Below are 27,589 nucleotides of genomic sequence, written 5' to 3' on the forward strand. Positions count from 1 at the left end.
GTCTAGCCAGGCTTTCGGTCAGCCTGCTTTCGGTCAGCCTGCTTTTGGTCAGCCTGCTTTCAAAAACACAGTTACTAGTCAGTCTGGCCAATCTAAATTTGGTCAGCTGGCTAGATAAGTTTTCTTTGGTCATTTCAATGTATCTAATCAGCACTTCGGGAATCATAGTATTTTACTATTTTTTTGTCATATTATTACCTTCGACTAAATGATCCGAATTGTACTCTGGATCATCCTTTAGATTAATCTTAAATAATATACTCCAATCTTGACCTATATATGCTGCTCACTTTACCAAAGGGTTCGTCAACACTCCTCACCTATACACTACTACAGTTCAATTCCATGCTCTGTAGCTTGATGATGCTTGTATTGTGTGAGAGAATGTAGGGATTTGTTGCAGTCGGGAATATCACAACTTCTTCCACTTGAAAAGCTCCTCGATAAGTTATGTCTTGCGAAGTGTTTCTGCAGAGTGTCTTTTCTGGCGTATTGATACGTCCTCGCACTTGGATGGAGACTGGTGCGACCGAGACACACGGGGCACATAAGGCTTGCAGTCACTGCTACTGCTTGCAACTCTGCTGAAACAGTTGTATCAATACTGATTCTGGTATGCAGTTGCTTTGGAATCTCGAGTCGATGCAACTGTAAGCGTAGTTCAAGTGATTTGATACGATCTTCCAGGAGCTCTGTATCGTCGACAGTGTCTGCATTTCGATTTTTAAACTCAAGTTGTGCAATAGTGGTTCGCTCGGGTATGACCCGATTCTGATTAAATTCGAACTTCAGAGGTTCGCCTCGAAAGTTATGATCGATTATCTGGTTTCCGACAGTGTGAAAAAATTCTGTGTACCGAACCTTCATGGTTTGTGTAGACAGTCTTTTCCTCGTGGCACGAACTTGACTCTGCAGGTGTTTCAACTGCTGAAATTGTTCAGAGCCTCTCGCTTTTTGAATCTGATGATATTTCGAGATGATATCACGACGGAGTTCTGCGCATTTCCGCCTCAGATCTTTGAGTTCCGGGTTCAGTTCAATGTTGATTTTTTCTTGCTTGCTGAGCTCTTGGGGAGCAGATGCATCTCTCGTTAGACTTGCATTACTGGACAGCTTGAGCAAGGCATCCCTTGCCGGTGTTTCCATGAAAGCGGATTGAGTATCGTCCCTTATTTGAACATAGTATGCAAAAGCGCCCCCTCTCCTATGTCCCATAACCTGATTTCGAGAATGCTCGTCCAGGTGCCCTGTGAAAGTCAGTAAATGTAGGCTATCATAGTATGATATCCTTACTCAAGTTTGCTGCGGCTCCTTTACGGTATTTGTACAAGGAGCCAGGTTCCTTAAACCCTGCCGACCTGCTGGTTCGAATCTCATCTTCCTGTGCACGTGCATATGTCAAAGCTTTTGTTGGGTGAGTGATCCAGTTACCCTCTGAATCTTTCACCGCACGTCTGAGAATAGGAATATTTTTCACGGAATCTTTGAAGTGTATAGGGGTACTCTGGCGGTGGCCCGGAATATCTGTATAGAGCCAAAGATCTCTTGGACTCTTGATATGCTGACTTGCAAAAGCATTATCGAGAAATGCATATTCTAAGATATCTTGGATGACACATAGACCCAAGTTATCATTTCTCTCAGTGTATGTGTAAACCGGCCTGTATCAAATTAGACTTGAGAATTTCTCAAAGCATAGATCACTTACGCCACACCACGATTCCTCCTTCCTTTGTTCAGTCGATGTTTGACTCTCATGAGAAGTACTTTGCATGTCGGATGCTCTGGATGCTTTACCATGTAGAGTTCAATATCCTTCCATAACAGAGCGTCATTCTGCCTCATGTATCCGGAGGATTCGACCAATGTACCAGGTCTAGCAGATGTTGAAGTCATCATCTTTCGCAGTGTACTATGCTGCTGCCGACAACGCACAGTTGGGAACCATACATTGGTTATTCCAACAAGATGGTGTGTGGTATATAGAAGATCATCTATATTCATCGATGGTTGTGTTTTGCCACCCAGCTCTAGTTCATATTCGTCGGTAAGAGTAGTGCAAACGAGCTGAGAACTGTTAGACCCAACATAATGCATTACTGAGAATCACAATTCTGGATTTGATGAACCTACCATTGTCATTCGACGTCTCAGGTCATAATCAAAGATTTGACCCATCTCTTCACACCAATACATCCTAAAGTATCTTGCAAAGACTAGGAAGCCTGACTGGTGCACCACTGCATGATTCTCCAGGTACCATCGGAAGAATCCTTCGATGACCCTGAGATTGATATTTTGTAGCCAGTACTTGTATTCTTGCGGCTTCAGATTGTGGACAAATCTTGAAGAAATAGTCAGTCAAGAAGTTATTCATTGTATTGAGAAGTGATCACCTTTCAAAATTTCGATGGACAAGTATTATACTCTGCTGTGTTGTTGTCGCAAATGAGCTTTTAACTTCAATATCAGGCTCTTGGACAAACTGGTTCCAGTCGATCTTACTCGAGACTTTGCCTTGACGTTTATCCATAGCTGGAAAGATGAGAAAGAGTTAAAGAATAGATAAATCATGCTTGATTGCTTGTTCTGAAGACTACTTATATACGCGCCCACATACTATTTTGATCTGACAGAAAGCATAAGGAATCCATAACCGCAAGGTAAAAAACTCCCTGAGGTGAGCGAATCAGAATAACGCACTAGTACATAGTTGTAATAGTACATTGATTAACAGTGTACAGTGAAAAAACCACGGTTTTTTACTTCAAGTTCGCGCACAATCATGTCTTTCTCGTCCCCATCAAAACTTACCCCGCAAAATTGGTCTGAGGCGACAGCGAATTAATCGGTATGGTATGATTTCAATTCTTAGACATAGCGCCTTCTTTCCCTTAAGCTATTTAGTATGTAGAAGATTACCGTGGTAGGCTACAGCTTTGGCCTGCCCTTTGAAACCCTCTATTCTAGATCTCACCGCCTGTCCGCCTTGGCAGTTGATCTAAGGATGAATACTCTCTATTGCAGCTTATCTTGTTCTTAAATTTTCTCATATAGTAATTACAATATCTACTATAGCAACGATATTAGGACGCCTACTAATTCAAGGTTCCTGACGCTCAGTCTGGCGGCAGCCAGTGCCATCTTAGCGATAGCTGACGGTGCTTGGGGACTCTTGAGAGCCTTAGCAGTTATCCAGATTGTCAGAACAGTGCCAGATCCGGAGTAGAGCAAACTGAATCACCACCCAGAGTTTCTACTGAGGGGATTTAAGCAACAGCGCAGTGCCTATCAGTAGTCCCCTCGCGAAATAGCACTTAAAGATTGTTCCTGTTATACTGAGTTTGTCTGATACACTTTGCGCCACGTTGATATCGCGTCATATCTAGCGTGAAAAATTGGTAGAATTTCTTGGTACGCGTCGATGACGACATGACGCCCTCAAACCCAGAGAGTTTTCATATAAATTTCAGGCCAGTAGCTCATCAAAAAATGGACCAACGAGAAGGCGGACGGACGGGTCTTCAAGGATAATCTCAAGAAAGTCTAGGCTCGGAGTCTGAACGTAGAGAGGCGCTATAATCCAGCAGATGGACCTATGTATCTTGGAACTAATTTTGTATCTTATAGCTTATATTGTGCTTTACGAGCAATGCCTATATAAATTGGACGCATAACGGTCTTTTTATCTGCCGAAATTTGCTTAAAGGGCAGCTTGACAGACAGACAGAGATAGAAGTTATATTGGACACAACACGAATTCAAAACCGTGGGAGACTTCGGCCAGAAGTGAGGGGAAGGAGGCACATCAGCGAATCCGCATTTCGGGCGGATAAATACTTTGACCGTTTTCCGCACCACTGACATCCGATAGAAAGGGACAGTACAGACAAGACCGCTATGGGGCATTATATCCGTTTCCCTCGGCCACAATGAGTGGAAGCAGCTCCCCTGACTATAAAGCACTTTTTCTCAAGGCAGAGGAGAGAAGGAAGTGGGCAGAAGAACGCCAAAAACAGGCAGAAGACAGGGAGAAGCAGGCAGAGGAGGAGAGGAAGCTCGCGGAGGAACTCCAGAGGCAGGAAGCCGAGCTGAGAAAGCAAGCAGAGGAACGGGAGTGGCAAGAGAGGGAACGCAACCGACCGACGACTTTTCCAGAGTTTATCCGATATTGCCATGATCTTCTTTGGAGGCCCCTACGAGCGCAAACACCGTCTCGCTCCACGACGGGCAAAATCCCTTCTCCCACCGGAAAACACTGTCCTTTACGACTCCTCCCGTGGACCGACTGTGAAGCTAAACAACAGGAAATCTACGATTCTGTTTGCCGCTACCTTCAACCGACACAAGAGGACGCGCGACAGTTATTCACGCCACTAGTTGCATTGGAAGATCATGGTCGTCGATTTGCGCGTCGACCGATTAGCAGTGAACAGGACCTCGAGACCTATGAGCGACTTGCCGTTGAAGACCATGTGCACGATATCGTCGCGGAGTTATGCAAAATACCAGGTGCTCGTGAGGAGTTTTGTTTAGGTAGCGGAGTGTGGTTCGACAATCACGCCAACGCCCTGGACGGGGATGATGGAATTGATGCTAGCCAGCCATCAACGACAAACCCTTCGAAGCCGGATCAATTCTGCATTCACCGGGTGGACGGGACTACGAGTACCTTGCTCACTACAGTCGAATACAAACCACCCCATAAGCTCTCCGTGGCGATTTTGCGTGAGGGACTTCGGCCGATGGACTTTTGGCACGAAATTGTAGAACGGGATACTGTTCCGACTGAAGAACCGCAAAAGTCAAGATATAACGCCGCTCGGCTGGCCGGGTCCGCCATTGTTCAAGAGTTCCACGTGATGATTCAAGAGGGTCTCACGTATTCATATTTAACGAACGGCCTAATGGACGTCCAGCTCTGGGTGCCCTACGACGACCCAACCACCCTCTATTACCATCTGGGTGACCCCAGTATGTGTGGAAGACCTGGATCTCCCATGACTCGAATTGAGAGAACTCTATGCCTTTGTTTGATGAGTTTTCGCACTCCTCTTCGTGATCAGGCCTGGCGGAATGCCGCCGAAGACGAGCTACCGAAATGGCGCACGAGTTTTGATAGCGAGCGTTCCCATATCCCATCGACAGCATTACCACAGAACCCGAACGTAGACTATGCTACCTCTGAATATAGTAGCCCGGAGCAAACTACATCCGAGTACCTACCTTCATCGTCTCCTACAGGGTCTCCTGTCACCAAAGGTCGTCGAGTACTTACACGAGCGGGCTCTGGCTGCGCGCCATTAACCCAACAAAATGTCCGAGAGGATTCTCCTGATTCTGAGGTAGACCGCACCGCATCTGTGGGACGGAAGCGGGGGTTCAGCCAGGTCACATCGTCCCCTACAACCAAACAATCTGCACTTCAGACAAGTCCCCAAGGGAACCAAAGCGGGCAATCTCGTACACTTGTTGCTCGATATTGCACACAAAAGTGCCTTGTCGGATTACAGCAGGGCGGTATGCTAGATCAAGACTGTCCAAATACGGAGCTGCATATGCTTAGCGGAAATAAGGACCGCCACCCAATCAGTGCAGCTGACCTTGTGATAAAACTTAAGGAGCAGCTCGATCAGGATCTGGATCATAACTGCACTCCAATAGGCTCTTGTGGTTCATACGGTGCACCATTCATGATTACTTGTGCCACTTTTGGATACACTGTTGTTGGGAAAGGGACGACTTCGAGGCTCTGGGCGGAGGTGTCACGCGAAGCAGAGGTCTACCGAGTTCTCCAGCGTGCCCAAGGATCGGCAGTTCCAGTCTTTCTCGGTGCTATCAATTTGGCCCAAATCTACTTTCTTCACGGCGCGGGGAAAATCCGTCATATGCTACTGATGGGCTGGGGTGGTATAAGCGTGAGCCATATGACTCGCGACAAAGCCATTCAGCGTGCGATTTCTCGGTCGGTGAAGGAGATCCGCTCTTTAGGAATTTGTCATCAGGATCTTCGCCCGGAAAATATTTTATGGAATGCTGAGCTCAAACGAGCCTTGATTATTGATTTCCATCGGAGCACACTGGAGCGCCGGCCGAAGCACAAGCGACCAGTCCTTCTCAAACGACTACAATGTGGTTCTGAAGAACGTGAATCAAAAAGATTGCGTGTCGGGTAAATTCGAGGCCACTGGAGATCGGACCTTAAACTGGAGCAATACAGGAACTCAACAGGCACTACAGATAACCCATGCACAAGTGATCGAACGAGCCGCCATCTTTGTGCACGGGAACTCTTCTTCTATGCCAATGACTTATAACCATTTATTACCCAGCAAGCCTGACCTCCGGGAAGACAATACGAGGTTAATGTTCTAGACTACTCCATATCTGTGGAAACTGTCTCCCTGTTCGCCTTTATGTGGTCGGTTTGCCAGCGAACACTCCGTCTTTACAGGCGTATCTGGTAGCCATGCTTTAACATCTTATATCTCCCAGCTCTGGATGATGAGAGACCTGCATTGGTCAGCAAATTTGTATCGACGTGACAAACTTCTACAAGCTACTCTCAGGATAGATGCCATTGGGGATTAGAACTGCAAGACCTAGTCCGTCATCGTGCTTGAGTCTTACCATTATAAAGACGTAGACATCGCATTTCCAACAGTACTGGAAAAGAATCCGGAGTAGCCTTTTCTTTCTGCAAGCCTATTTCTCACGAAACAGTCTGAGCTGGGCTGCTAGAGTATAGTATTATGTACAAATGTTTTATTCTTCTGCCATTTGACATATATCTGGGTTCTTTTACTAGGTCTCCGAATTTGAAGAGGATATCCAGGTTTTAAATCAGGCCTGTGGAATGCCCTGCAGGGAGCTTCTTGTGAAAATCCTCTTGCGAACAAACTGTCAGGTGAACAACGCTTAGAGACGGTGGATCTCTATAAAGTATCGGATAAACCCAGGATTCTGGACTAAACATGTTGATGGAGACTATACATAAAGTTGGTGGTGCTAAAAGGCTGCGGGCAAAGAGAATTGTGCATCATGTGACTATCCACTCCGGCTGAATAGCTATCCCGTCAACAAACCTCAGCATCAGCGCCATTTTATGGGATTGCCCGTTATTTATACAGTCGTTATTAAATTCAGAGTCAACATGTTAAGGAGCCCAAGTGGTCTCTCAGAGACGTTGCTTAGCGGCGGCGAATTGATGTCCGATAAATTAATTCCACGATGGCCAAATGGTCATCCGTAGCTAGCGTAGTATTACGTCTATTGTTAATGTGAAAAGCCCACGGAAATGAGAACATATACCACGCACAACCGTGTCAATCCCGTCGACACCCAGACTTACTCCGTACTTGATGTTGAGAGAATCTCAAACATCTTTGCTATTCTTAGTAATCTTCGCAGCGGGTGTTCGACTTTGGCTGCAAGAGAGGCACGAGGGCAGGTTTGAGCGCCCCTCTCTCCCTTGCACATTATTCATCCTCCATAGTTAGTGCCACCGATGGCGATCCAGTGGGACGGCGAAAAGGTGGTCGGCGTGGGGGGTGGAGGAGTATCAGCAATTATGAATTGCGGTTTTGGTGCCTGGGATAGAGGAGAAGCAAAGGGGAGGGAGGAGGTTCGTTCGAATATGAAGTACAGTACACTCATTATCTGGTCTTGTCTTCTTTGGTCTAGAAAGAAGGTCATTGATAGCCACCTAAGTTAGTTCTTGTCTTAGAAGACGGAAGTTGATAATGCTGTACTGTACTGTACTATACTGCGTATTGTATAGAACACTAAGGGACAAACTTGCGGGTAAAGACTGTATGAGGGGCGGTAACATTACCGCGTAAGTTGGTAAGGGTCGACGAACGGGAAACACCGTGTCCTCTTCTGGTGGCCAGGCAGAAACTGATCTTCAATAGTGCCAGGGTTCTGTACCGGCTCGCCAGGTTGTATGTGAATAGTAAATAATTGAGGAAAAGATGAAAAGTATCAATTTGTATCCATTCACATCGATAATCTTTATGAAAATATAGTATACTCTTTGAATATTAATGTGCTCCATATTTCTGTACAGTACATACAGGAAATAGTCGGTAAGTATTTGATTGTTTTTGGCCGGTTTCAGTTAGTGACGGAAGCTACGCCGGCGGCTGAACTTCTCGACCTGGTCACTGGTCACTTTACTGGTCACTGGCCGTTGTGCTCACCCAAAATTTCCTCCACCTGCACCGTCCACCCCTCGACCGAACCAACAAACAGACAGACAGGCTGCTCCATAACAGCCCCGAACCTGACCTGACCTGACCTGACCTGACCTGTTTGTTCTGTCTTGTCTTGTCTGGCTGTTTCCAGTCGGGCGGTCGCTGGTCTCTTAGTGCCTCTCTCTGTCTCTATCTCTGTCTGGTCTCGTTCCCACACCCATTCCCACCCCCCTCTCTCTGTATCCACGCCCATTCCTAATCTCCCTCCCTCTTTCCCTCCCATCTTCAAATCACATCGGTAAGTACGTCTCGCTTTATGTTAATTTGTTAATGTCTGCTTGGTCAAGTTGTCGTTGTGTCTCTTTTCTATCTGCCCCGTCCCCCCCACGTCCCTGATCAGGCTGGCTCTGGTCTTTGTGTCTGTTTCTTTCGCCTCCCTCTAATTCCACTCCCCCTGATTTGTCTTGCCCGCCGTGTTTCCCCGGCGTGACTACCTTAACCTGACGACTTCCACCCCTCGTTGTCGTCCACCTCTTATTTCTCCTTCGTCATACCACTGTCCTGCTCGCTCTCATATATACCTCTTCAGCCCCTCATCACCCGACCCGTGATTGAATAGCACGGCACTCCCGCGCTCGTGCTCGCATTCTTACACTCTGTCCTGTCTGGTCGCATTCTAACATCCTCCGCCCTCACCCTTTAGAACCCTGAAGATACACCACCGCCATCATGGGTCTCACCTTCTCCAAGATTTTCGACAGACTATGGGGACGCAAGGAGATGCGAATTCTGATGGTCGGTCTCGACGCTGCCGGAAAGACCACCATCTTGTACAAGCTCAAGCTCGGTGAAATCGTTACCACCATCCCCACCATCGGTCAGTCACCCTGTTCGACTGTCGTCTCGCGAGCATGATGTCTCTGCTCACCCAGCGCATGGGGTCGATACTGAGTTGATTCGCTGACACTTTTTCGGGAATTGTTCATGCAGGCTTCAACGTCGAGACCGTCGAATACAAGAACATTCAGTTCACCGTCTGGGATGTCGGTGGTCAGGACAAGATCCGTCCTCTCTGGAGACACTACTTCCAGAACACCCAGGGTATCATTTTCGTCGTCGACAGCAACGATCGGGATCGTATTGTCGAGGCCCGCGAAGAGTTGCAGCGCATGTTGAACGAGGATGAACTCCGTGACGCCCTGCTCCTGGTCTTCGCCAACAAGCAAGATTTGCCCGTATGTGCTCCCACGCTTACGAGTTGAGGAATAACGATATTGACGGTTTTATCTCTTAGAACGCCATGAGCCCTGCCGAAATCACCCAGCAGCTCGGTCTGCAAAGTCTCACTCGCCGCCCCTGGGTAAGTTTGGAAATCACGTCATCTCGGTGCCTCAGGTGTTGGTGCTCGCTTACTGACCCTTGACCTCTTTAGTTCATCCAATCCACCTGCGCCACGACTGGTGATGGTCTGTACGAGGGTCTGGAGTGGCTCGCCGAGACGCTGCGGAAAACCAACCGCGACTAAATGGATATAATGATTGGAGGTATACCTGGCAGCGTGTGACGGGGACAGTTGCGGATGACATGACTGGAAACAAGGGGAGAGAAACCGGGGCCGACAAAGACACCTCGTGTGTAGTGTGGAAAGGGAAATGCTACTTTGGTGGTTCTTGTATGTTCTCTTACGGCTCTTCATTCCTCTATGCTATTAGCTTTTTACTTTTTTTTGTCTTCTCCCTTTCTCGATATCTATATTTCGGTGTGGACAACAACGATGATCTCTCTCTACGACTCTTCTGTTGGTGAGGCCCTCCTGCGATGAGATGTGTAATCTCATGGATCGCACTGGGAGCAATCTCGACTCGGTCCAATCAATGTATCTCATTATCACCGCAGGAAGAGGCTGGACTTGCAACATGTAGAGCGCCGACGCACGTGAGTGACAAGAACAAAAATCAATGTGATGGATTTGAACTCTTGCTAGCCAGTTGAAGCGTATCTACAACTTAACCTGAATGTATGCAGCGTGATATCCAGGACCGTCAAACGCCAGCGCCAGCACTATCACTTTGCACCTCGCACCTCGTACCTCTATGATCTGGCTGCCGTGAGATCGACTAGGACCTCGTAAGTGCAATCCTCCACCCGCCTGTACTTTGTGTCGTCATGACCACCATATGCTCTCTTGGTCCGATGGCTAACTTATAATAGAATCATATCCCGGGGATGACGGCGGCGGGGACGATACTATCAAGCACCAAACCCCGCCAACCCTTTCGGTTGCTCAACTACCACCACCACCTTTCATAGGCACTACACCCACCAAACCATATACTTACCTTCCCCCCCTCTTCCGTCCCCCCGGGGCATCACCACATCTCACCACCCCGCGGCATCCATTAAGCTACTTCCTTCCTGAAAAGCAACAAGCTTTTCTTCACCGCCGCAACTCCGTCCCACTCACCCACCACGCCGCCGCCCGGATGATCTCGAGCACGCACTCCAGCTCCTCCGCGTCGCGGGGCGCATACACCATCACGAACCCGGGCGGCACGATGCGCAGCCACCACCACCAGCTGTCGCGGGCCAGCGGGTGCCGCTGGCCCCAGCCGCGCTCCAGCACCAGCTTCACGTCCGCCGGGTGCAGCGTCAGGTGCAGGCTGCCGTCGCTCGGGTGGGCGTGACACACCTCCCCGTTGCAGGTGAGGCGGTGGCGGCGTTGTTCTTGTTGGTGGCTGTTGCTGTTGGCGTTGGCGTTGGCGTTGGAGGCTTTGAGGGTTGGTGCGATGGTGTTGATGTTGGAGGTGCTGGTGGTGGTGGTGGTGGTGGTGGTGGTGCTGTCGCTACCACCACAGGCAGCGGTGGCGCCCCCGTTGCCGTTCCCGTTCCCCGCGCAGAACATCCCCGTGCTGTACTTCTCGAAGCACGAGGTGCCCGTGTAGAGCGTGTCCGGGTGCAGGGCGACCAGGCGGTGGATCTCGGTGGAGAGGGTTTCGTAGATCGCCGCGTCGCTTTTCTGGGTCGTTTGGCGTTGCGGTGCGATTCCTGTGACGACGGGGCGCGGGCCGGAGCGCGGCGGCAGGTGCGAGGGGCTCAGCAGGCCTTGTTGCGGTTGTACGCAGGGTGGGATTGCTGGTGCTAGGAGCGGGTTGCGCAGGATGAAGAGCCGCAGGATGCAGATGCGGAGGTAGCCGGCTGGCGTTGAGGGGGTGCCTCCCGGTCCGAGGGCGAGGAAGGCATGGTAGTCTTTGCGGATCGTGTGGAGGAGGTAGAGGGTGGGCAGGAGGAGGAGCAGGCACGTTGTTGTTGTGGTCGTGTCGAGGGTGAAGATTAGGTGGTGGTGCGGGTGAAGGTGATGGCTGTAAAGGGCTGGGGCTAGGTTCGATGCTGCTGCTGCTGCTGCTGATGGTGTCTGATAATGGGAGACTTGTCAGTGATTGTTCTACTGGGTTTATGCTATTATGTGTGGGTCGGGGGAAAGGGCATGGGTGCGGGTGCAAGGCGTGCGTACCATGATGCCTTTCTTTCTTTGTTGATTGGTCTCGATACGAGGTGAGTCAGGGAGGATGCTGCGATGGTGGTTTGAGCGAGAGGTTGGGCTCAATACTCGATCATCTATCTCAATGCGCTGCAGAGCACAGCGCTATTCACTGTGTTCCCCCCGGGGGAATCGGGGCACCAGAGGGCCGGTAAGCTCGTTTTTATACTCTGCCTTCCAGGGGGTGGAGTAAGGTGGGTGGCATATCGTGACCCAGCTCAGCTCTCTTTCTTTTTCTCCACAAATACGACAAAGAGAAAAGGCACACTGGACTGGCTGGAATGAAGGCGCGGTGCTGCGGAGGTTAGTGTACTCAGTAGTCAGTAGGTCCCGGCAGGTCTCATGCTGCCACGATAGTTTTTATTTAATTTCTCTACTGCAAAAGGTGGATATGCACTGTTGGGTGCAGCCAGGTGGACCAATAACGGTCACAGTTGCATCACACCGCAACTAATCATCCGCAGTCCAGAATGTGATTCATACAGGAATTAAAGGGAGGGCGATTGCTTTCTGCTGCTCATCAATGGCTCGGCTATTGCGCGTGGTGTGGTTGAGGCTGAGTGGATGGAAGAAAAGGAAGGCAGGAAGTACTAGGTACCGTTCGTCAGTGTGATGTATGCCGGCGAAAGGAAGCTAAGGTATGCGGATGAAGCAGCAATGACTACATGTCGAAGTAACCTCTTCGAACAAGAAAACCCAAGAGGCTCGGAGGATAAGAAGGACGGAAAGCGTCGGCCTCCCCAAAGCCACGGTATGCCGAAGCTGTCAGCGGATGAGCTGTTTCGTCAACAGATACTCCTTTCTCTTCCCTGTCGCAGGAATTCGAATGCAACACGAGGTGTGGTGTGGGAGGTGCCGTGCAGCTACCGTACTATGTCTCTTGTTGGAGTGTTGGGGCGCTCGCTCTTGTTTCTGGGCATCTAGGAGGCGTCGCCCACGAGAAGTGGAGTCCATCGCATCAGAACCGGGGTAATTGTGGGCCCTGGAGCACGGTGGTGGTTCTTTCATTCCAAGTGCCGGGGGTCCTGGGAGGTCATGCCATTAATCTTGAAGGCAGGATTAGACTCGGTGGGAAAGAAGAGGATTGTTAATTCGTTCAACGGGAGCCGTTTTGGGGAAGTGAGGTCGGAATTATCAGTGACATCACCGCACTTGATGGTTGCAGATAACGGGTTTTCCTCCTGCTTCCCCGAAAGTGCCTGACGCTCGCCTTGGGAATTTAGTTGGGATTCAATCCCTGTGAAAAGAGCTCTACCTGCTTCTGGGCAAAGACATACTTAGTACATTGCGCAGGTGACTCTGCTACTCGAGTTTCTCTATCGTGTGACCTTTTCTTTTGAGTTGAGTGGAGTATGTGGAGTTTGTACATACAGTACAATACTTAACTCAGTAAAAGCCTAACTTACACGAGCGACTGGAAAGCTTGCTGCTGCTTGTTGCTCGCACACTGCTGAATGCCTGGAGGTGCCTCAGGCTTAGAATATCCTAGAAAAGCTTAGCGCATTGATGCAAGGCACTAAGCCGGATGTGGACAAGAAAGGTCGAGCCCAGCTCGAGTTCTTGACTTGTTGGAACTCCCCCCGTACCATGGAACTTCATACTTGCCTAGTTTCACAGCTATGCAGCGTTTATCGTTTATTCCATGTTCGCCTCTATCCTTCTACACTTTACACTTGTGAAAATAAGCCCCGCGACTAAGATTGATCCTCGTTCAAAGCGGAACTCATCTCAGTGTTGTGAAAGTCAAGTTATAGAGATGCCCCGCCAAGACAATCAAGTCCAGCCTAGTGCAGCAAGCGCTGGTTGTCGTCTCTTGGGCAACGACTGGCGCCGATCTGCCAAACACTACGCCATAACTTATACTCCGTACCACTGTGCGGTCTTGTGTTTTGTTGACAGTCAATCTGAGAGCGTTGAGCTGTCTCGAAATCCTCGTTCTGATCAATTGTTGTTGATCGGCTCGATCCGAGTCCCGGGCAGCTGGACTGGACTTGAGTGCTTTTGTTTTTAATTGTCCCCACGTCCCCTTCGGGAATCTGTGACTATAGATCGGTGGACAACGATCAGTCACCCACTTTCGGGCGAACCGTTCTGACACTGCTCAAGAACAGGTAGACATGTGGGTTCTCAGTTGTCAGACATGTATGATTCAATCGCTCACTAACCTTGACACACCTGATAGCTGTTGACTCTTGCCCCTTCCATTCCTCGGAACGCTGGCGCCGTTCAATCGATCGCCCTGCACGGTGCGCATTCCTCTGACGTCGTTAACGCCCACCGGTTCATGCTGTGTCCACCATGCCCATTCGAGCCAAAAGGCAGCCAGCCTCAAAAGCGGCTCATGCACGATACTCAAAGAAAAGTCGCAATGTGATGGTGGACATAGAGAAACAACCTGCACGCCCTAAACATCACTATCGTCAATATAGCCGGAGTTCATATGATTCCGACACGGATACTGAGGATGATGCCACCAGCTCTTCCTCCGCTTCTTCGTTTCGCCCTATGCTGAGTGATGCGCCGGCGCGCCGACCTCCTCGCATCGGATTGGGCTATCGCGTCCCCCACCGAGTCATGCGATGGCTCTGCATGGGTCTGCTTTCATTCCTCGTGCTTTTCATCATCGTTCTGTTCCGGTTCACATTTCTCTCCACTGTCAGTCGAGTCAATGTCCCGCTACCCAAGCCTAGTTCCAAGCCGCCCGCTTGGGAAAGCTTTCCCTTTCTCAAGCGCTATCATGGGGGCATCCGAACCTTGGTCACGCGCACAGACAATGTACCCGAGTATCCTAACGACAGCTTGGAAGCGATGGAGGCTGGCAACACTGGCTCTCAGAACGATACCAGCATCTCAAAGCGCGACCAAACCGTACCCTTTTCGAGCTTGGTCTTCAACCCGTACCCTGACTACGCTTCCCCAGAGCACATCGCCAAGTATGGAGAGAAACACGAATGCTTTCTAGATGAGGATGGGACTATGCGGGTTCCTTTGGTGCATCATTACCCTGGCGTGCCTCGCGGGTTCCCTGACCCGGTCATAGGCTCCAATGAATTGCTTGGCATTAGGGATGACGTTTGCTTCGATCGATTTGGCCGCCTTGGGCCATATGGGATGGGCTACAGTGTCCGAAAAGGTGGAATCGGTGCAGGCCTCGAAGGAGAACGCGAGGGCGCTGAGCGGGTCTGGGAGGATTTTCCACCGGTGGATTTCCGGAAAGTGGATTGGGCTGCTGCTCAAAACCGATGCATGGCCACCAACAGCCATCGCTTTAAAGAGCTCCCCGCACCGCGTCTCAACCGCTTTATCTCCATGCCGATCGGAGTTCCGACCTTGGATAATGCCGCAACAAACTCGCCTTCCCCGGAAAACGATCAGCAAGAACAGACTGAACATGAACGGCTGCCCCGGACTGCGTTTATTTTGCGTACCTGGCACGACTACCACTATAGTCCTGATGACATCCTGTATTTACGTTCGCTGATCTCGGAATTGTCTCTGCAGTCCGGCGGCGAGTATGCAATCCACTTTTTGGTCCAAGTCAAAGATGAGAATCTTCAGATCTGGGCTGATGATGAGACATATGAGCGTGTGCTCACAGATGCCTTGCCGGCCGAGTTCCGTGGTATGGCGACGCTTTGGTCTGAGCGGCAAATGGCGCTCATGTACCCTGGTCTGGAGGAGACGTGGGCTAGCGGACTCTCTGTGCACGGTGTCTATCGCAGCACCCACATGCCCATGCAGTACTTCGCATACCAGCATCCGGAATACGACTATTATTGGAACTGGGAGATGGATGCCCGATACACAGGGCACTGGTATCACCTTTTCGACAAGGTCGTCAGCTGGGCGCGAGAACAGCCCCGCAAGGGTCTCTGGGAACGGAATGCGCGCTTCTACATCCCGTCCGTCCAAGGGACGTGGGAGGACTTCCGGCAGATGGTGCGCGTGCAGACCGAGATCGGCACCAACAGTCCGAACAACATGTGGAGTGCACCAAAGCCCGGCCAAGACAAGTCAGCAGCCGAAAAGAACGCCCTGCATCAGCAAGGTGACAAGTCCGTCTGGGGCCCCGAGCGGCCCGCGGAGCCGGATATCCTCGAGGTCGAAGGCGAAGGGATCCCGCCCACCACGATGGAAAAGGACCGCTACGAGTGGGGCGTCGGCGAGGAGGCGGACCTCATCGTGTTCAACCCGCTCTTCGACCCCGAGGGCACGACCTGGGCGCTCCGCGACGACGTGACCGGCTACGACCGGTCCGCCGGCACGATGCCCCCGCGCCGCACGGCCATCATCACCGCCTCCCGCATGTCCCACAAGCTGCTGCACACCATGCACCAGGAGACCGTCCGCAAGCGCCACACCATGTTCTCGGAGATGTGGCCCGCCTCGACGGCCCTCCAGCACGGCTTCAAGGCCGTCTCCGTCCCCCACGCCATCTACCTCGACCGCCGCTGGCCCACCAAGTACGTCGACGCGGTCTTCAACGCCGGCCGCAACGGCGCCTCCGGCGGCGCCCGCACCTCCGTCTTCGGCGACCGCGAGCACAACTTCCGCGGCACCACCTGGTTCTACTCGGCCGGCTTCGCGCCGAACCTCTGGCGCCGCTGGCTGGGCTTCAAGGTCGATAACGACGGCGGCGAGCAGGAGGAGCTGGCCGGCGAGGGCCGCATGTGTCTTCCCCCGATGCTGCTCCATCCCATCAAGGATGTCGAGATGATTATCGATGATGGGGAACAGGCGAGAGATTGATTGATTGTGTGTAAATGAAGGGTCCCAGTATGAGCTACGACGCTTCTGGATATGATTCTCAAGACGCATGGGTTGTTTATTATTTTTGATGAGATGTGTTTCAGCGACTTAACGTGTTTAATGTATCTATGTCATGATCATTTTGGGTAGAACGGAGAGGTGGTACCTGGTATATAGAAGAATTTTCACTGTCTGTCCCTCTCCTAAGGGAGAGGTCTACGAATGATGAGTTCATCTCTGACCTGAGGCTCCGTAGTATAAGTGTAGAGGTTTCGGCTTCGGTAATCCTCTAGCCAATCACAAGCTACCCTTTTATGTCTAAACTGGTTCTCCATGTGCAGCAATGACCACTAGAGCTTCGACTGCGCCTGCTGCCCCTCCACCAACCCAGTCTCCACGGCCTTGATCTGCAACGCCAGAAACTTGGAGTACACGCGACACAGCGCCAGATTGCCGCCCATATACCAGAACCCGGGGTGACCGCTAGGGCGCCACATCTGCAATTCAAGTTAGTGGTGTTAGTCAAGCCCATACCAGCAAAGGTTCTATGTCAAAGGAACCCTGGGCCCGTTCGCTCATTCTTCCGAACACCGCCCAGGAAAAATAAAAGAATGGGAGAAACGTACAGCATTAACTTCCCCCTCCTCATCCAGATCCCACACATCCCGCAGACGGTCCGCGACCCCATCCCCGAGCACCTTCCGGACGGTGGTGCGCATGTTATCGTACCCCGTGGCGAGCACCACGACGTCCGCGTCCAGCGTGGTGTGGTTGGTGTCGCGGAGCGTGATGCCCCGTTCCGTGAAATGCGAGATGCCCTCGGAGCTGCGCTGGACGGCGATCTTGCCGGCGGCGATGAGGGGGCTGCAGCCGACGTCGATGTAGTACCCGCCGCCGCGGGTCATGTAGGCGCGCGAGATGCCGGCGCCGTCCGGGCCGAAGTCCAGGGCGAAGCCGGCTTGCTGGAGGCCCGTGAGGAGGTCGTGCTCGGCGGCTTGGACGCGTTTCGTGAAGTGGACGTCCAGGGCGAAGCGGACGGGGTAGGGGAGGGATTCGGCGATGAGATCGGCTTCTTCAGTTGGGGGGCTGTTCTCGGGGGTTAGAGGAGGTTTCATTGTAACAGGGGTGACTTTTTTGGGGGGGTTGTAGAGGGATGGGTATGGGGTTCTGTCTTTGGATGGGAGAGGGAGGAATTGAAATCACCCGTTCTCTTCGTGGAGGCCTTCGTGCATCATTAGTACACCTTTTTCGGCGGTGATCACGTAGGTGCCGCTGCGTTGCAGCATGGTCACCTCGCCCCCGTTTTCGTAGTAATTCTGCGCGATGTCGTGGCCACTGTTGCCGGTGCCGACCACGATGACCTTCTTGCCCTTGACGTTGTGTGAAGATGCGTCGTCGTGCTGGCTCGCGTGGTAGACGGTACCCTTGAAGTGCTCCTGACCGGGGAAGGTCGGGGCCAATGGCTCTCCTGAGTGACCAGTACACCAGATCAGATGGCGCGGATGAAGAGTGCGTTCCTCTCCACTGCCACGGGCGACGACTACGGTCCATTGTTGCTTGGCGTCGTCGTGGGTGGCGGACTTGATGGAGGTTTGCAGCCATACGTTGAGCTCCATGATGCTGGCATATGCTTCGAACCAGTCGGCGAGCTTGTCCTTCGGCGTGTACTGCGGCCAATTCTTAGGGAAGGGCAGATATGCCATGTGAGTGTATTCGACGGGGTCATGAGTGACAAGAGTCTGCAGATGTTAGATTTGACACCACATTGGGATGGTAGGATCGCTCACTCTGTATCGCTTGCGCCAATTATCGCCTATCCGCTCATGCCGGTCGATAATAAGATGAGATACACCTAAGGACTGGAGTCGAGCAGCCATGTTTAGGCCGGATTGTCCTGATCTGCTGTTAGCTTAAGATATCACGTGCATGAGACTAAACTCACCAGCACCGACGATCAAAGCTGTAGGCTCCTCGTTCTCGAACTTGATCGTCCTTTGACGGCGCTCAAGCCAGTTTCCCTGACTAAGACCACCAGGCATGGTTTCAATGGTACCCTGTGCTCTGCGTAGACCCAAGGGTTCTTCGAAGGATTTTAGACCCTGCAGCGTCGTACACACCGAATATGCCTTCCATTCGCCGGCCTCATTCTGCGTCAGTCGGATTACCCCAGTCCCGTGGCCTACGCGCGTCTCGAAGAGGAACATGGAGGTGATCCATCTTAGGCCTTCCGTCGGGAATTCCAGCTTTGGCTGAAACTTGCCCTCGTGTTGGACACGGAAAGCAGACAGACCAGCACGGGGCTGATTTTGAGACAGGAAATCCTGTATCCGATCCAGATTCTGGATCGTGCGCAGATCCCAATTCACTGCCAATAAATCCCTCCACCAAGATTCTTCATGGAGAAGAGCTGCAAGTTGGTGGAAAGTGCCTGTGGTGAGGAGTGCCTCGAGGTTTGTGAGCCATCGTTGGACAATGCCTCGAGGGTCCAGCGCACCAATTATGGAGGGCGTCTTGGGGAGCTGAATTATGTATTGGGACTCAGCCAGAGACATTTTGAGGTCGGAACAAGATCAGCAAGAGTCAAAAAAAGCGAGAGTCACCGATGTGCTTGTGAAAGTCATCCGTCGGGTATGGGCAGCCGGAGCCTGGCCAGTTCCTCGAATAAATAGAGGCCTTCCCTCATCATGCACTACATCTTATCAACAGTTCTCCTCTTGGGGATGGGTGGATTTGGAGCAGTAGGACATTCGCCGAGCTGCGAGATATTGATCGCAACGAAGTCCGCGATAGTGATATGAGGCATCCATTGGCGCGGAGAAGTGGGAGAGTGGAGGAGGGGAGGAGGTGGAGTCTAGACTGCGCGGGGAAGTCTGGCAGTTGGAGTCAAGCTTTCCTTCCATTTGCTGTCCGATGGAACACTGGATGACACTCGGGGTCTCTCTGCCCGAGAGAGACTCGGAGGAGACCCGATCTGCAGTCACTCCGACCGAGATGCATAACAAAGGCAAAGGAGATGCAGCGAGGCGGAGTGAGTTGGTGAGTTGGTGAGTTGAAAAGGGAGTCACGAGACCCTCGCCGGGCATTGCTCGTGATTGCTATTCTGGTCCAACCACTCATCCATCGACTCGGTCACAACACCTCACAAATCAATTATGACTGATCCAACAACTCGTTCAACAGCTTATTCATTCATTCATTCATTCATTATTTTTTTTCTTGTCTATGTGATGGGTCGAACCTCGTATAGCCAGCATGGCTTGGCTCGTTCGGGTTACTATTTCTGAATGCGGAGGATGATGAAATCACCAGAGCTGCAGAAGAAGAAGTGAAGAAAATTCAGGAACCGACCCTCCCTGGCTACGTGGTCCAGACATCATCGTCCTTCGATGAGCCTTGTTAGCTGTTGTCACTTAAAAGGAATACGCACCGGCGAGCTTCAAAGCCACGGTGACAGTGACATTGATTTGTCCATCCTAGTCCCTGGTGTAACAAGGGATGGTGACAGTCTGCATTCTACCGCAACCGGCCAACCGCACACCACAACCCTCTCCTGTCAGGGCAAGATGGTTCAATGAGAGAGGCCAGTTTGGAATGGGCGGTGCCGATTAGCTCAGAGACCCAACTGGAGACGCTCAGTCGCTCTCTGTGCCTGACTGACTGGCAGGCTTGGCTCGAACTCTCGCAGGACTGATATAAAACCCGCCGTTGCTAAGGTCGCACTTGCCCTCCAATCCGCCATTACTCTGCGCCGTATACAGCCCAGGGCCTCCTTGCTTCGTCCTCGTCAACAACCATTGCGAAAGCCAAACATAAAGACCACCACCCTCGCACAACGAACTGCTTGACGGCCTCCGATTGACTCCGCCTCCCTCCCATCTTTATCTGAAAATCTTCCCGACCATGTGGCTCAAGACTCTTTCCTTGGCCTCGCTTGGCCTCCTTTGCCTCCAAGCGACCGCGGCAGACACCAATGCGCCCATTGTCTGGGACAACGATGACTCCGTGTGGCAGGTTCAGCTCCTGCAGAAGGACAATACCACCGTCCAGGGCCACCTCAAGGCATCTCCGGGGCCTGATAATGTCGGCATCACTATCCATGCTAAGTTCTGGGGTATTCCCACGGACCAACAGCCCCTATGTATGTATCGCCCGTGCGAATGCTGTCGGCCTGTTCACCCGTGACGTGCTGACTGGTACCTCCCAAATAGTATACCATATTCACAAGAAGCCGGTGCCCGAGGACGGCAACTGCTACAGTGCCAGCAGCCACCTGGACCCGTATGGCCGCACCGATACCCCTCCCTGCGACATCAAGGCACCTCAGACCTGCGAGGTCGGCGACCTCAGTGGAAAGCATGGCCCTATCTGGGCGGCTCCTGGGGAGTCCGTCGCAGTCGCGTACACCGACTGGTTCTTGTCTAACGTTGAGGATACACCTGCGTTCTTCGGTAATCTGTCCGTGGTGGTGCATGCGTCCGATAACACCCGGTTGACATGTGGAAACTTCGAAAAGGCCGACTGATCAAGCAGGCGGTAGTGTCGGTGTTTTGATGTTTTACGAGTAGGTGTACTATACAGTACGTTTGTTGGCTGTGGCGGAGTGGTGGTGTTCCTGGACGGTCCTTTGTAAGCAGCTATTTTTAGTTGATCGCACGACTTATTAGATAATGCAGAAAACTATTATTTGTGTCTCAAACATGTTCGCTCATCTGTCTTCTTCTTCTTCTTCTTCTTCTTCTTCTTCTTCTTCTTCTTCTTCTTCTTCTTCTTCTTCTTCTTCTTTCTTTTTCGTTTTCCAGGAAAGACTTGCATCAGCATTTCCACTCACCTACATGGCGTTCTCGTGACGGATATATGATCAAATGGGTAATGTTTATTGAACGGTATATGTGATATGTGCATAGCATAGCGGCATCTCGATGCGGCATAGATAGCATTTGCCTTTTCATCTGCATATATACTGGCTGAAAGTAATACAATATATCAAGACGTGGCTCAATTGTTTACCTGTGGAGTGAAAGGTCATCTAGGATGGCTGGCCAGACTGCAATGCGGTGTTGAAGATAGGACCGCGTTCTTGTAGGTAAATGAGATTCGCCACTGAGTTTCTTTTCGGCTCGTCTGATATTGGCTGCATGTGTCCGATTGTGCATCAGGACGTGGTTCATTGTATAGTAGCTCAGAATAAGCGTGGCCACGTCATATGCCGGGGATTGGGGATCCCTCGTTTCAGAGCTAGCCAGGGATTAATTGGTCAGACACTTCGGCAGCTGGCAGATATTACCAGTTAGAAAACGCTTTGATTGTCAAATCGCATGTCTGCGGAGTGTGTGGACTGGATATTGACTCAATTCCCGACCGTTTCTATGAGGAATGAGTATCTTGGATGTACAGTACAGTACTGGACGGAGTAGGAGATCCGAGGGGAAGCAACCGAAACCGAAAGAGGGCAAGTGCTTTTGAAAGGCGCGCGACGCGTCCCGCCCCACGGAAGGCGGTCAAAGGCGGTCGAAGGCGGTCGGCGAGGTTCGAAACCCGTCAATCACCCGTTCTTTGGGTGGTGCAGCTGTTGTTGCTGTTGCTGCTGTTGCTGCTACTGCTAAACTTACCTACTGCTCCTCCGACCGCAAAGCCGAACCAACCACCTTCCCTCTTCACCCGAATCGATTCCTGTCCCTCCCCAACTCCTCCCCTCCCCTCCCCTCCCCTCCCCCTCTCATCTAATTTCCTTTATTTTCCTCTCTCTTATTATTTACATCTTCTTCTACGTAACGGAGGTTGGACCCCTCCCCCATTCGTTGATCACACCCTATTTCCCGCATCCACCCGCGCCGCGCATGGTGTGTTGAAGTTCACCCTCAATCGGCTCCCGTCCCCCCGCGCTTCGTCCACGATGCCCGCGCGCACTCGTCAAGGTCCCTCCGTCGCGACGGAGGTCGTGGACCATGAAGATATCTCCGGCAGTCTGCGCCGTCTCAAGTTCAACGAGCCGCTGTCCTGGCGCGTAGGACGAGCCGCCATTCCCGTGGCCGATCTACTTTCACGACTACAGACCCTCGCGCAGGAGCTTCGCAAACTCGAGCAGGAGGAAATCGACACCGACTCGCTGAGAAAGGTGTCGCAGGAGCTAGCCACCGCTCACCTGCTGGGGCATAAGGATAAGGGAGTAAGGGCTTGGACCGCCTGTTGCATCGTTGACGTCTTGCGCCTTTGTGCTCCTGACGCGCCTTTCACGGCAAACCAACTGAAGGTGCGCCGACATTCATCACGACCCTTGTCTGACTTCGTCGTCAATGCAATTGATCTGCATTGAGAGACTGTCCGATATTGAGTGCGGTTCGTCTCGATGCTGGCAATGCTGACTTACCTCGGAATACTCTAGGATATCTTTACCTCTATAGTCACCTCCATCATTCCTGCATTAGGGGACCCGTCAAATCCTTACAATGCCCAGCACATTTACGTCCTCAACTCTCTCGCAGAAGTCAAGAGTATCGTACTCATGACTGACCTAGATCACCCAGACACATTGATTATACCGCTATTTACAAGCTGCTTCGACATCGTCTCTGGATCCTCCAAGAACTCTACCGGGGAAGAAGTCGCCAAGAATGTTGAGTTCGATATGACACGCCTTCTCGTGACGGTGATTGATGAATCGCCTGTCCTGGCTCCCGATGTTGTGGATGTCATCGTGGCCCAGTTTTTGCGCATCGATCCCCGCGCCCTGGAGCTACCCAACAAGAGAGGAAGAAAAGGTGAAACTCCTGTTGACGCCAAACAAGGCACCCTCCTCCTCAAGGACTATCCTCCCGCTTATAACATGGCGAAGGCAATTTGCCAAGCGTGCCCGGAAAGGATGACCAGTCATATCAGCCAGTATTTCAACAATGTTATCATCGACGCTTCGGCTCCCGCACCAGGCGCAAACGGATCTTCGAAGAGCGCCCACCGAAGGCCAAACCTGGAGGACTCGGACGAGGAAGGAGAAGATATCAAAGAGCTGAGCAAAGCACATCGTCTGATCCGAGAATTGTGGAAAGCTTGCCCGGAGGTCTTGCAAAATGTGATTCCCCAACTGGAGGCCGAATTGTCTGCGGAGTCTCTAGCCTTGCGTCTGCTAGCTACACAAACAATCGGCGATTTGACGGCTGGAATCGGGGTTGCTGGACCACCCCCGCCGCCGCCAATGGACCCTGCGGCCTACCCACCTGTAACCCTGGCTGAGTATGCGCAGACTGTTCCTCAGCCCAGCGTTCTTCTGACGCCATTCTCTCCGAAGCCATTCTCGCAAACGCACAGTTCCACCTATGAAAGCTTTCTTAGCCGCCGTCTGGATAAGTCTGCTTCGGTCCGTGCTGCTTGGGTGACTGTAGTGGGACGAATTCTGCTCACGTCCGCCGGTGGCTCGGGGCTGAGTGAGAATGAGGAACAGAGTCTCATCAAGCATGTTGCGTCAATGCTTCGCGATGCTGACGACAGAGTGCGTGTAGCTGCCGTGGACGCGATTGCTAACTTTGATTTGCCTTATGTGGTGAACAAGCTTGGTGTCAGTGGGGGCTTCTCGACTCCAGATTCGCTTCTTTTCGTTCTTGCCGAACGAGTTAAAGACCGCAAACCGCAGGTGCGCGAGCATGCAATGAAGACCCTCGCCCGGATTTGGGCGGTCGCTGCGGGCGAAATCGAGCGGGACGACGAGGTGGTCGCGCCTCTGCTCAGAGATGGACCATCCAAGATTTTCGATGCTTTCTATACCAATGACCAGGATATTCATGTCATGATTGACCGTGTTCTATTTGAGATCCTTCTGCCGCTTAACTACCCCCCTGTGAAGGCGAAGTTGACCCGCAGCAGCTCCACGCAGTCGCAGAAGCAGAAGGGATCACAGGCACAGGAGGGCGATGCTGAGGTTGATGTGGACAAGGTCCGCACCCGTCGTATCCTGACCCTTTTGAGGGGCATGGATGACAAGGCGAAGAAGGTTTTCTTTGCCATGCAGGCCCGTCAAATCTCGATGAGAACTGCGATGACCATCTATTTGCAGGCCTGCGAAGACTACAACGTGAGTGAAGCCTGCTATCCCAGGTTCTGTGATCGTCCGCTAACATCTCCATGCAGGGCGGAGTGATGGAAAAAGATCAAGACCGGATTCAAGCTCAATTGAGCAAAGTTATCGATACGTTATCGAAAACGTTCCCCGATCCCTCCAGAACGTCTGCAGATCTGTGGAAGTTCGCTAAAGTGCACGACCGACGTGGCTACCAGCTTGTTCGCTTCGCTATGGCCGCCGTCAGCGATTATCGAACGGTCATCAAGGCCATCAAAGAACTCGCACGGAGGGTACAGAGTGCCAACAATACCCCATTGCTTGAAACTCTTACTCCTTTGCTGTATCGCAGCAGTTCCCTCGTGTTCAACCGGAGTCACATTCCCGCTGTCATGAGCCTTTCGAGGACCGACGAGAACGGGCTGGCAAACCCTGCTCATGAGATGTTACGAGAAATCTCCTCTCGCAATCCCGAGGTCCTGGAGGCACAAATCCAGGAGATGTGCAAAGATCTTGAATCACAGGCTCCGAGCGCCACGACCAGGGATAGCGCGGGGACGGAGGAGATCCTCAAAGCATGCTCCGGATTTGCAAAGAAATTGCCTTCCAAGCTTCCCAAGGAGCGAAAATTCTTCCAGGCCTTGGTCAACTATGCGCTGCACAGCCCGTCGCCGAGGGCTGCTAAGCATGCTGTTTCAATTCTGATGGCTGTCGCCGACAAGAAGGAGATGTATGCTAAGGACCTGATTCACAAGTGTGTCTCGGGTTGGAGCTACGGATCCGCTCGATTCCTCACCAAGCTCGCCACCTTATCCCAGCTCAACTTGTTGGCATCTAAAGAGGCAGATGATGAGCGCGATGCAATCATCTCAATCTCTGTCAACCAGGTTTTGCTTTCCAATCGCTCACCAGAACCGAATGCTGGATATTCGTGGTCGGATTCCGTGGACGACGAGACTGAGGCCAAAGAATGGGCTCTCAAGGTCATCGTCAATCGTCTCCGAGCTAAGGATGCTTCCGATGATGCTGATGACTTCCGTGCTCATGCGGAACCCGTTTATGACACCTTGAACAAGCTTGTGATGAATGACGGAGAGCTCTCGAAGAAGAGGGACACGCCGGCAACCCAGAAGCCTAGACTGCGTCTTCTCGCAGCAAGGTCACTGTTGAAGTTGTGTGCGACCCACGGGCTATGCGACCAATTGCTTACGCCGAAGGACTTCAACTCGATTGCCCTCGTCGCACAAGACCCTGTGCTGGAAGTTCGGAGCGGCTTCATCAGTCAGCTCAAGAAGAAGCTCGTACAACAAACACACTTGACGTATCGTTGGTACACGGTTCCCTTCTTGCTTGCGTTTGAGCCACATGCTAGCCTCAAGGAAAGTACCCTTACCTGGCTGCGCTCTCGAGCGGCATACTTCTCCCAGCAGATGAACGGCAAGCGAAGTGACCAGCAAACAGTCATGGAGTCTATGTTCTCGCGTCTTCTCTCCCTTCTTGCTTATCATCCCGATTACCCGCCTGCGGACATGGACGACTCGACCCGAATTGAGGAATTGACCGACTTCGCACGCTACATCCTGTTCTACCTCCAAGCTGTGGCCAACGAGCACAACCTGTCGCTAATTTTCCACATCGCCCAGCGTGTCAAGCAAACACGCGACGGCATCACCAAGTCTGATGAGATCAGTACGCGTCTTCACACACTCTCGGACCTCGCTCAGGCGACCATTCGTCGATTTGCCGATATCTACGCTCAACAGCGTAGGTTCGGTGGTGCAAACGGCGGCGCCAGTATTCTGCAGACCTACCCGGGCAAGATGGGCGTGCCAAGCTCCATCTTTGCTCCGATGGGCAGCCATCGCGAAGCGCAGGAGGTGGCAGACACGAACTTCTTCCCGGAAGATGGCGAAGAGCTGCTGGACCGCGTCGTACGGTCCGTCATGAAGACGAAAAGTGGGTCTCAGGGCGCCGCGAAGAAGAGAAAGACCGACTCGAACGAGACCGGTGGCGATACCGGCTCCGCCAAGAAGGCGAAGAAAGAGAGCAAAGAGAAGCCGGCTCGACCTCCTCGTAAGTCGTCGGGCTCGGCTGGGACGTCCAAGGCGCCAAAGCGGAAGAAGAAGGACGAGGACGGATGGACTTCGGATGGAGGTGCCGGTGACGGAGCTAGTTCCGCTGCGACGGCTGCTGCTTCTCGTAGACGCAGCAGCAGAGGAGCCTCCAGGAGGATCAGCTACGCTGACCGAGACAGCGACGAAGACGACCTGGAGATGGACGACTGGGATCAACAAGAAGAGGAAGAAGAGGAAGAAGAAGAAGAGGTGGAGGAAGAGGATGAGCAGGAAGTGGAGTCCGAGAACGACGAGCGATCAGAGGAGGCCGATGTCGACGACAACGACGTCGCCAAGGAAAACCTGAAACCCAAAGAATCGCAAAAGGCAGCAAACTCGAAACTAGACGAGGACCTTGACGAGATCTCCGACTCGGATCTCAGCTCTCCATTGTCATCGCCGCCTCCGATCTCGCCCCCGAAGAAAGCCACCGGCGGCCGAGCCGTGACACGTGGCAAAGGCAGTACCACTCTCGCAACACGGCGGTCGTCTCGGAGATGACGATAATCATATGATGACAATGATGATGAGAACACACCCAGGTCTTAGTAGCTACCACCTGAACAACCAAGCTATCCGCCTACGGGGGGTTTAAAAAGGAGGAAGACGGCGATTAGGACCATGACCACCACGGACGATGCTGTCGAAGCACAAATCCCCCAAATCTATGTTTTATCTATCTCTCTTTTATTATATCTATTTATCCATCCATCTCGGTGTGTTTGTGGTGCGAGTGAGTGAGTGAGTGGTTTACTGCTCCACAGATCTCTATGTATATTGAGAAGCGTTGTTTATTTCCCATACCATACCAATTTCCTTCCATCTTATCCTATCGACTTGAGTGATTTCGACTATTTTTCGTCCCGTGTCGCTAGCAAGTATTGTATTCTTTGTATCGGGATATGCCGGGGTTAGGTGTCATTCTTGTGTCTATCCATTGATGCAT

The 27,589-nt window shown here is 51.9% G+C and overlaps 9 protein-coding genes across 9 annotated transcripts; 5 read left to right on the forward strand and 4 right to left on the reverse strand.

The window, feature by feature from the left end:
* Positions 1-330: 330 nt before the first annotated feature.
* BO86DRAFT_444533 (FluG domain protein) lies at positions 331-2,533 on the reverse strand (the record flags this gene model as incomplete). The annotated part of the gene is made up of 5 exons (XM_025676388.1): positions 331-1,247; positions 1,294-1,661; positions 1,709-2,067; positions 2,134-2,344; positions 2,397-2,533. The coding sequence occupies 5 exons, from the start codon at positions 2,531-2,533 to the stop codon at positions 331-333; spliced, it is 1,992 nt and encodes a 663-aa protein (XP_025533518.1).
* A 1,353-nt stretch (positions 2,534-3,886) lies between these two features.
* BO86DRAFT_384690 (uncharacterized protein) lies at positions 3,887-6,613 on the forward strand. Its single transcript, XM_025670937.1, has one exon. The coding sequence runs from the start codon at positions 3,933-3,935 to the stop codon at positions 6,174-6,176; it is 2,244 nt and encodes a 747-aa protein (XP_025533519.1). The 5' UTR covers positions 3,887-3,932; the 3' UTR covers positions 6,177-6,613.
* A 2,311-nt stretch (positions 6,614-8,924) lies between these two features.
* On the forward strand, positions 8,925-9,720 carry arfA (putative ADP-ribosylation factor; the record flags this gene model as incomplete). Its single annotated transcript, XM_025673198.1, has 4 exons — positions 8,925-9,072; positions 9,186-9,430; positions 9,490-9,555; positions 9,628-9,720. The coding sequence occupies 4 exons, from the start codon at positions 8,925-8,927 to the stop codon at positions 9,718-9,720; spliced, it is 552 nt and encodes a 183-aa protein (XP_025533520.1).
* A 541-nt stretch (positions 9,721-10,261) lies between these two features.
* Positions 10,262-12,027, reverse strand: BO86DRAFT_7170 (uncharacterized protein). The gene is made up of 2 exons (XM_025677589.1): positions 11,707-12,027; positions 10,262-11,607 (listed from the first exon to the last, which is right to left on the reverse strand). Exons 1-2 carry the CDS (start codon positions 11,707-11,709, stop codon positions 10,633-10,635), a joined length of 978 nt encoding a protein of 325 aa, XP_025533521.1. The 5' UTR covers positions 11,710-12,027; the 3' UTR covers positions 10,262-10,632.
* Positions 12,028-14,106: 2,079 nt separating this feature from the next.
* BO86DRAFT_414704 (DUF3405 domain-containing protein) lies at positions 14,107-16,482 on the forward strand (the record flags this gene model as incomplete). Its single annotated transcript, XM_025674861.1, has 1 exon — positions 14,107-16,482. The coding sequence occupies one exon, from the start codon at positions 14,107-14,109 to the stop codon at positions 16,480-16,482; it is 2,376 nt and encodes a 791-aa protein (XP_025533522.1).
* Positions 16,483-16,654: 172 nt separating this feature from the next.
* On the reverse strand, positions 16,655-19,508 carry BO86DRAFT_384695 (putative flavin-binding monooxygenase). Its single transcript, XM_025670938.1, has 5 exons — positions 18,425-19,508; positions 18,270-18,376; positions 17,686-18,221; positions 17,109-17,568; positions 16,655-16,979 (listed from the first exon to the last, which is right to left on the reverse strand). The coding sequence occupies exons 1-5, from the start codon at positions 19,032-19,034 to the stop codon at positions 16,833-16,835; spliced, it is 1,860 nt and encodes a 619-aa protein (XP_025533523.1). The 5' UTR covers positions 19,035-19,508; the 3' UTR covers positions 16,655-16,832.
* Positions 18,909-19,716, reverse strand: BO86DRAFT_7283 (uncharacterized protein). Its single transcript, XM_025677607.1, has 2 exons — positions 18,977-19,716; positions 18,909-18,926 (listed from the first exon to the last, which is right to left on the reverse strand). Exon 1 carries the CDS (start codon positions 19,563-19,565, stop codon positions 19,182-19,184), a length of 384 nt encoding a protein of 127 aa, XP_025533524.1. The 5' UTR covers positions 19,566-19,716; the 3' UTR covers positions 18,909-18,926; positions 18,977-19,181.
* A 666-nt stretch (positions 19,717-20,382) lies between these two features.
* BO86DRAFT_414706 (putative cytosolic Cu/Zn superoxide dismutase) lies at positions 20,383-21,004 on the forward strand (the record flags this gene model as incomplete). The annotated part of the gene is made up of 2 exons (XM_025674862.1): positions 20,383-20,620; positions 20,691-21,004. The coding sequence occupies 2 exons, from the start codon at positions 20,383-20,385 to the stop codon at positions 21,002-21,004; spliced, it is 552 nt and encodes a 183-aa protein (XP_025533525.1).
* A 1,371-nt stretch (positions 21,005-22,375) lies between these two features.
* On the forward strand, positions 22,376-27,144 carry BO86DRAFT_414707 (sister chromatid cohesion factor PDS5; the record flags this gene model as incomplete). The annotated part of the gene is made up of 3 exons (XM_025674863.1): positions 22,376-22,732; positions 22,865-24,544; positions 24,601-27,144. The coding sequence occupies 3 exons, from the start codon at positions 22,376-22,378 to the stop codon at positions 27,142-27,144; spliced, it is 4,581 nt and encodes a 1,526-aa protein (XP_025533526.1).
* Between the last annotated feature and the right edge of the window lie 445 nt (positions 27,145-27,589).

The sequence above is a fragment of the Aspergillus japonicus genome (assembly GCF_003184785.1).
Source record: "Aspergillus japonicus CBS 114.51 unplaced genomic scaffold BO86scaffold_1, whole genome shotgun sequence".
In the NCBI taxonomy this organism is placed as follows: domain Eukaryota; kingdom Fungi; phylum Ascomycota; class Eurotiomycetes; order Eurotiales; family Aspergillaceae; genus Aspergillus; species Aspergillus japonicus.

Bases quoted from the DNA above. Each gene is read 5' to 3' on its own strand.
- BO86DRAFT_384690 (XM_025670937.1), top strand. From the start codon at position 3,933: ATGAGTGGAAGCAGCTCCCCTGACTATAAAGCACTTTTTCTCAAGGCA.
- BO86DRAFT_384695 (XM_025670938.1), bottom strand. From the start codon at position 19,034: ATGTCTCTGGCTGAGTCCCAATACATAATTCAGCTCCCCAAGACGCCC. The intron at 18,377-18,424 runs GTGAGTTTAGTC...ACAGCAGATCAG, and splicing joins AGCTTTGATCGTCGGTGCTG to GACAATCCGGCCTAAACATG. The intron at 17,569-17,685 runs GTGATTTCAATT...CCCCGAGAACAG, and splicing joins GGCCTCCACGAAGAGAACGG to CCCCCCAACTGAAGAAGCCG.
- BO86DRAFT_7283 (XM_025677607.1), bottom strand. From the start codon at position 19,565: ATGCCCGGCGAGGGTCTCGTGACTCCCTTTTCAACTCACCAACTCACC.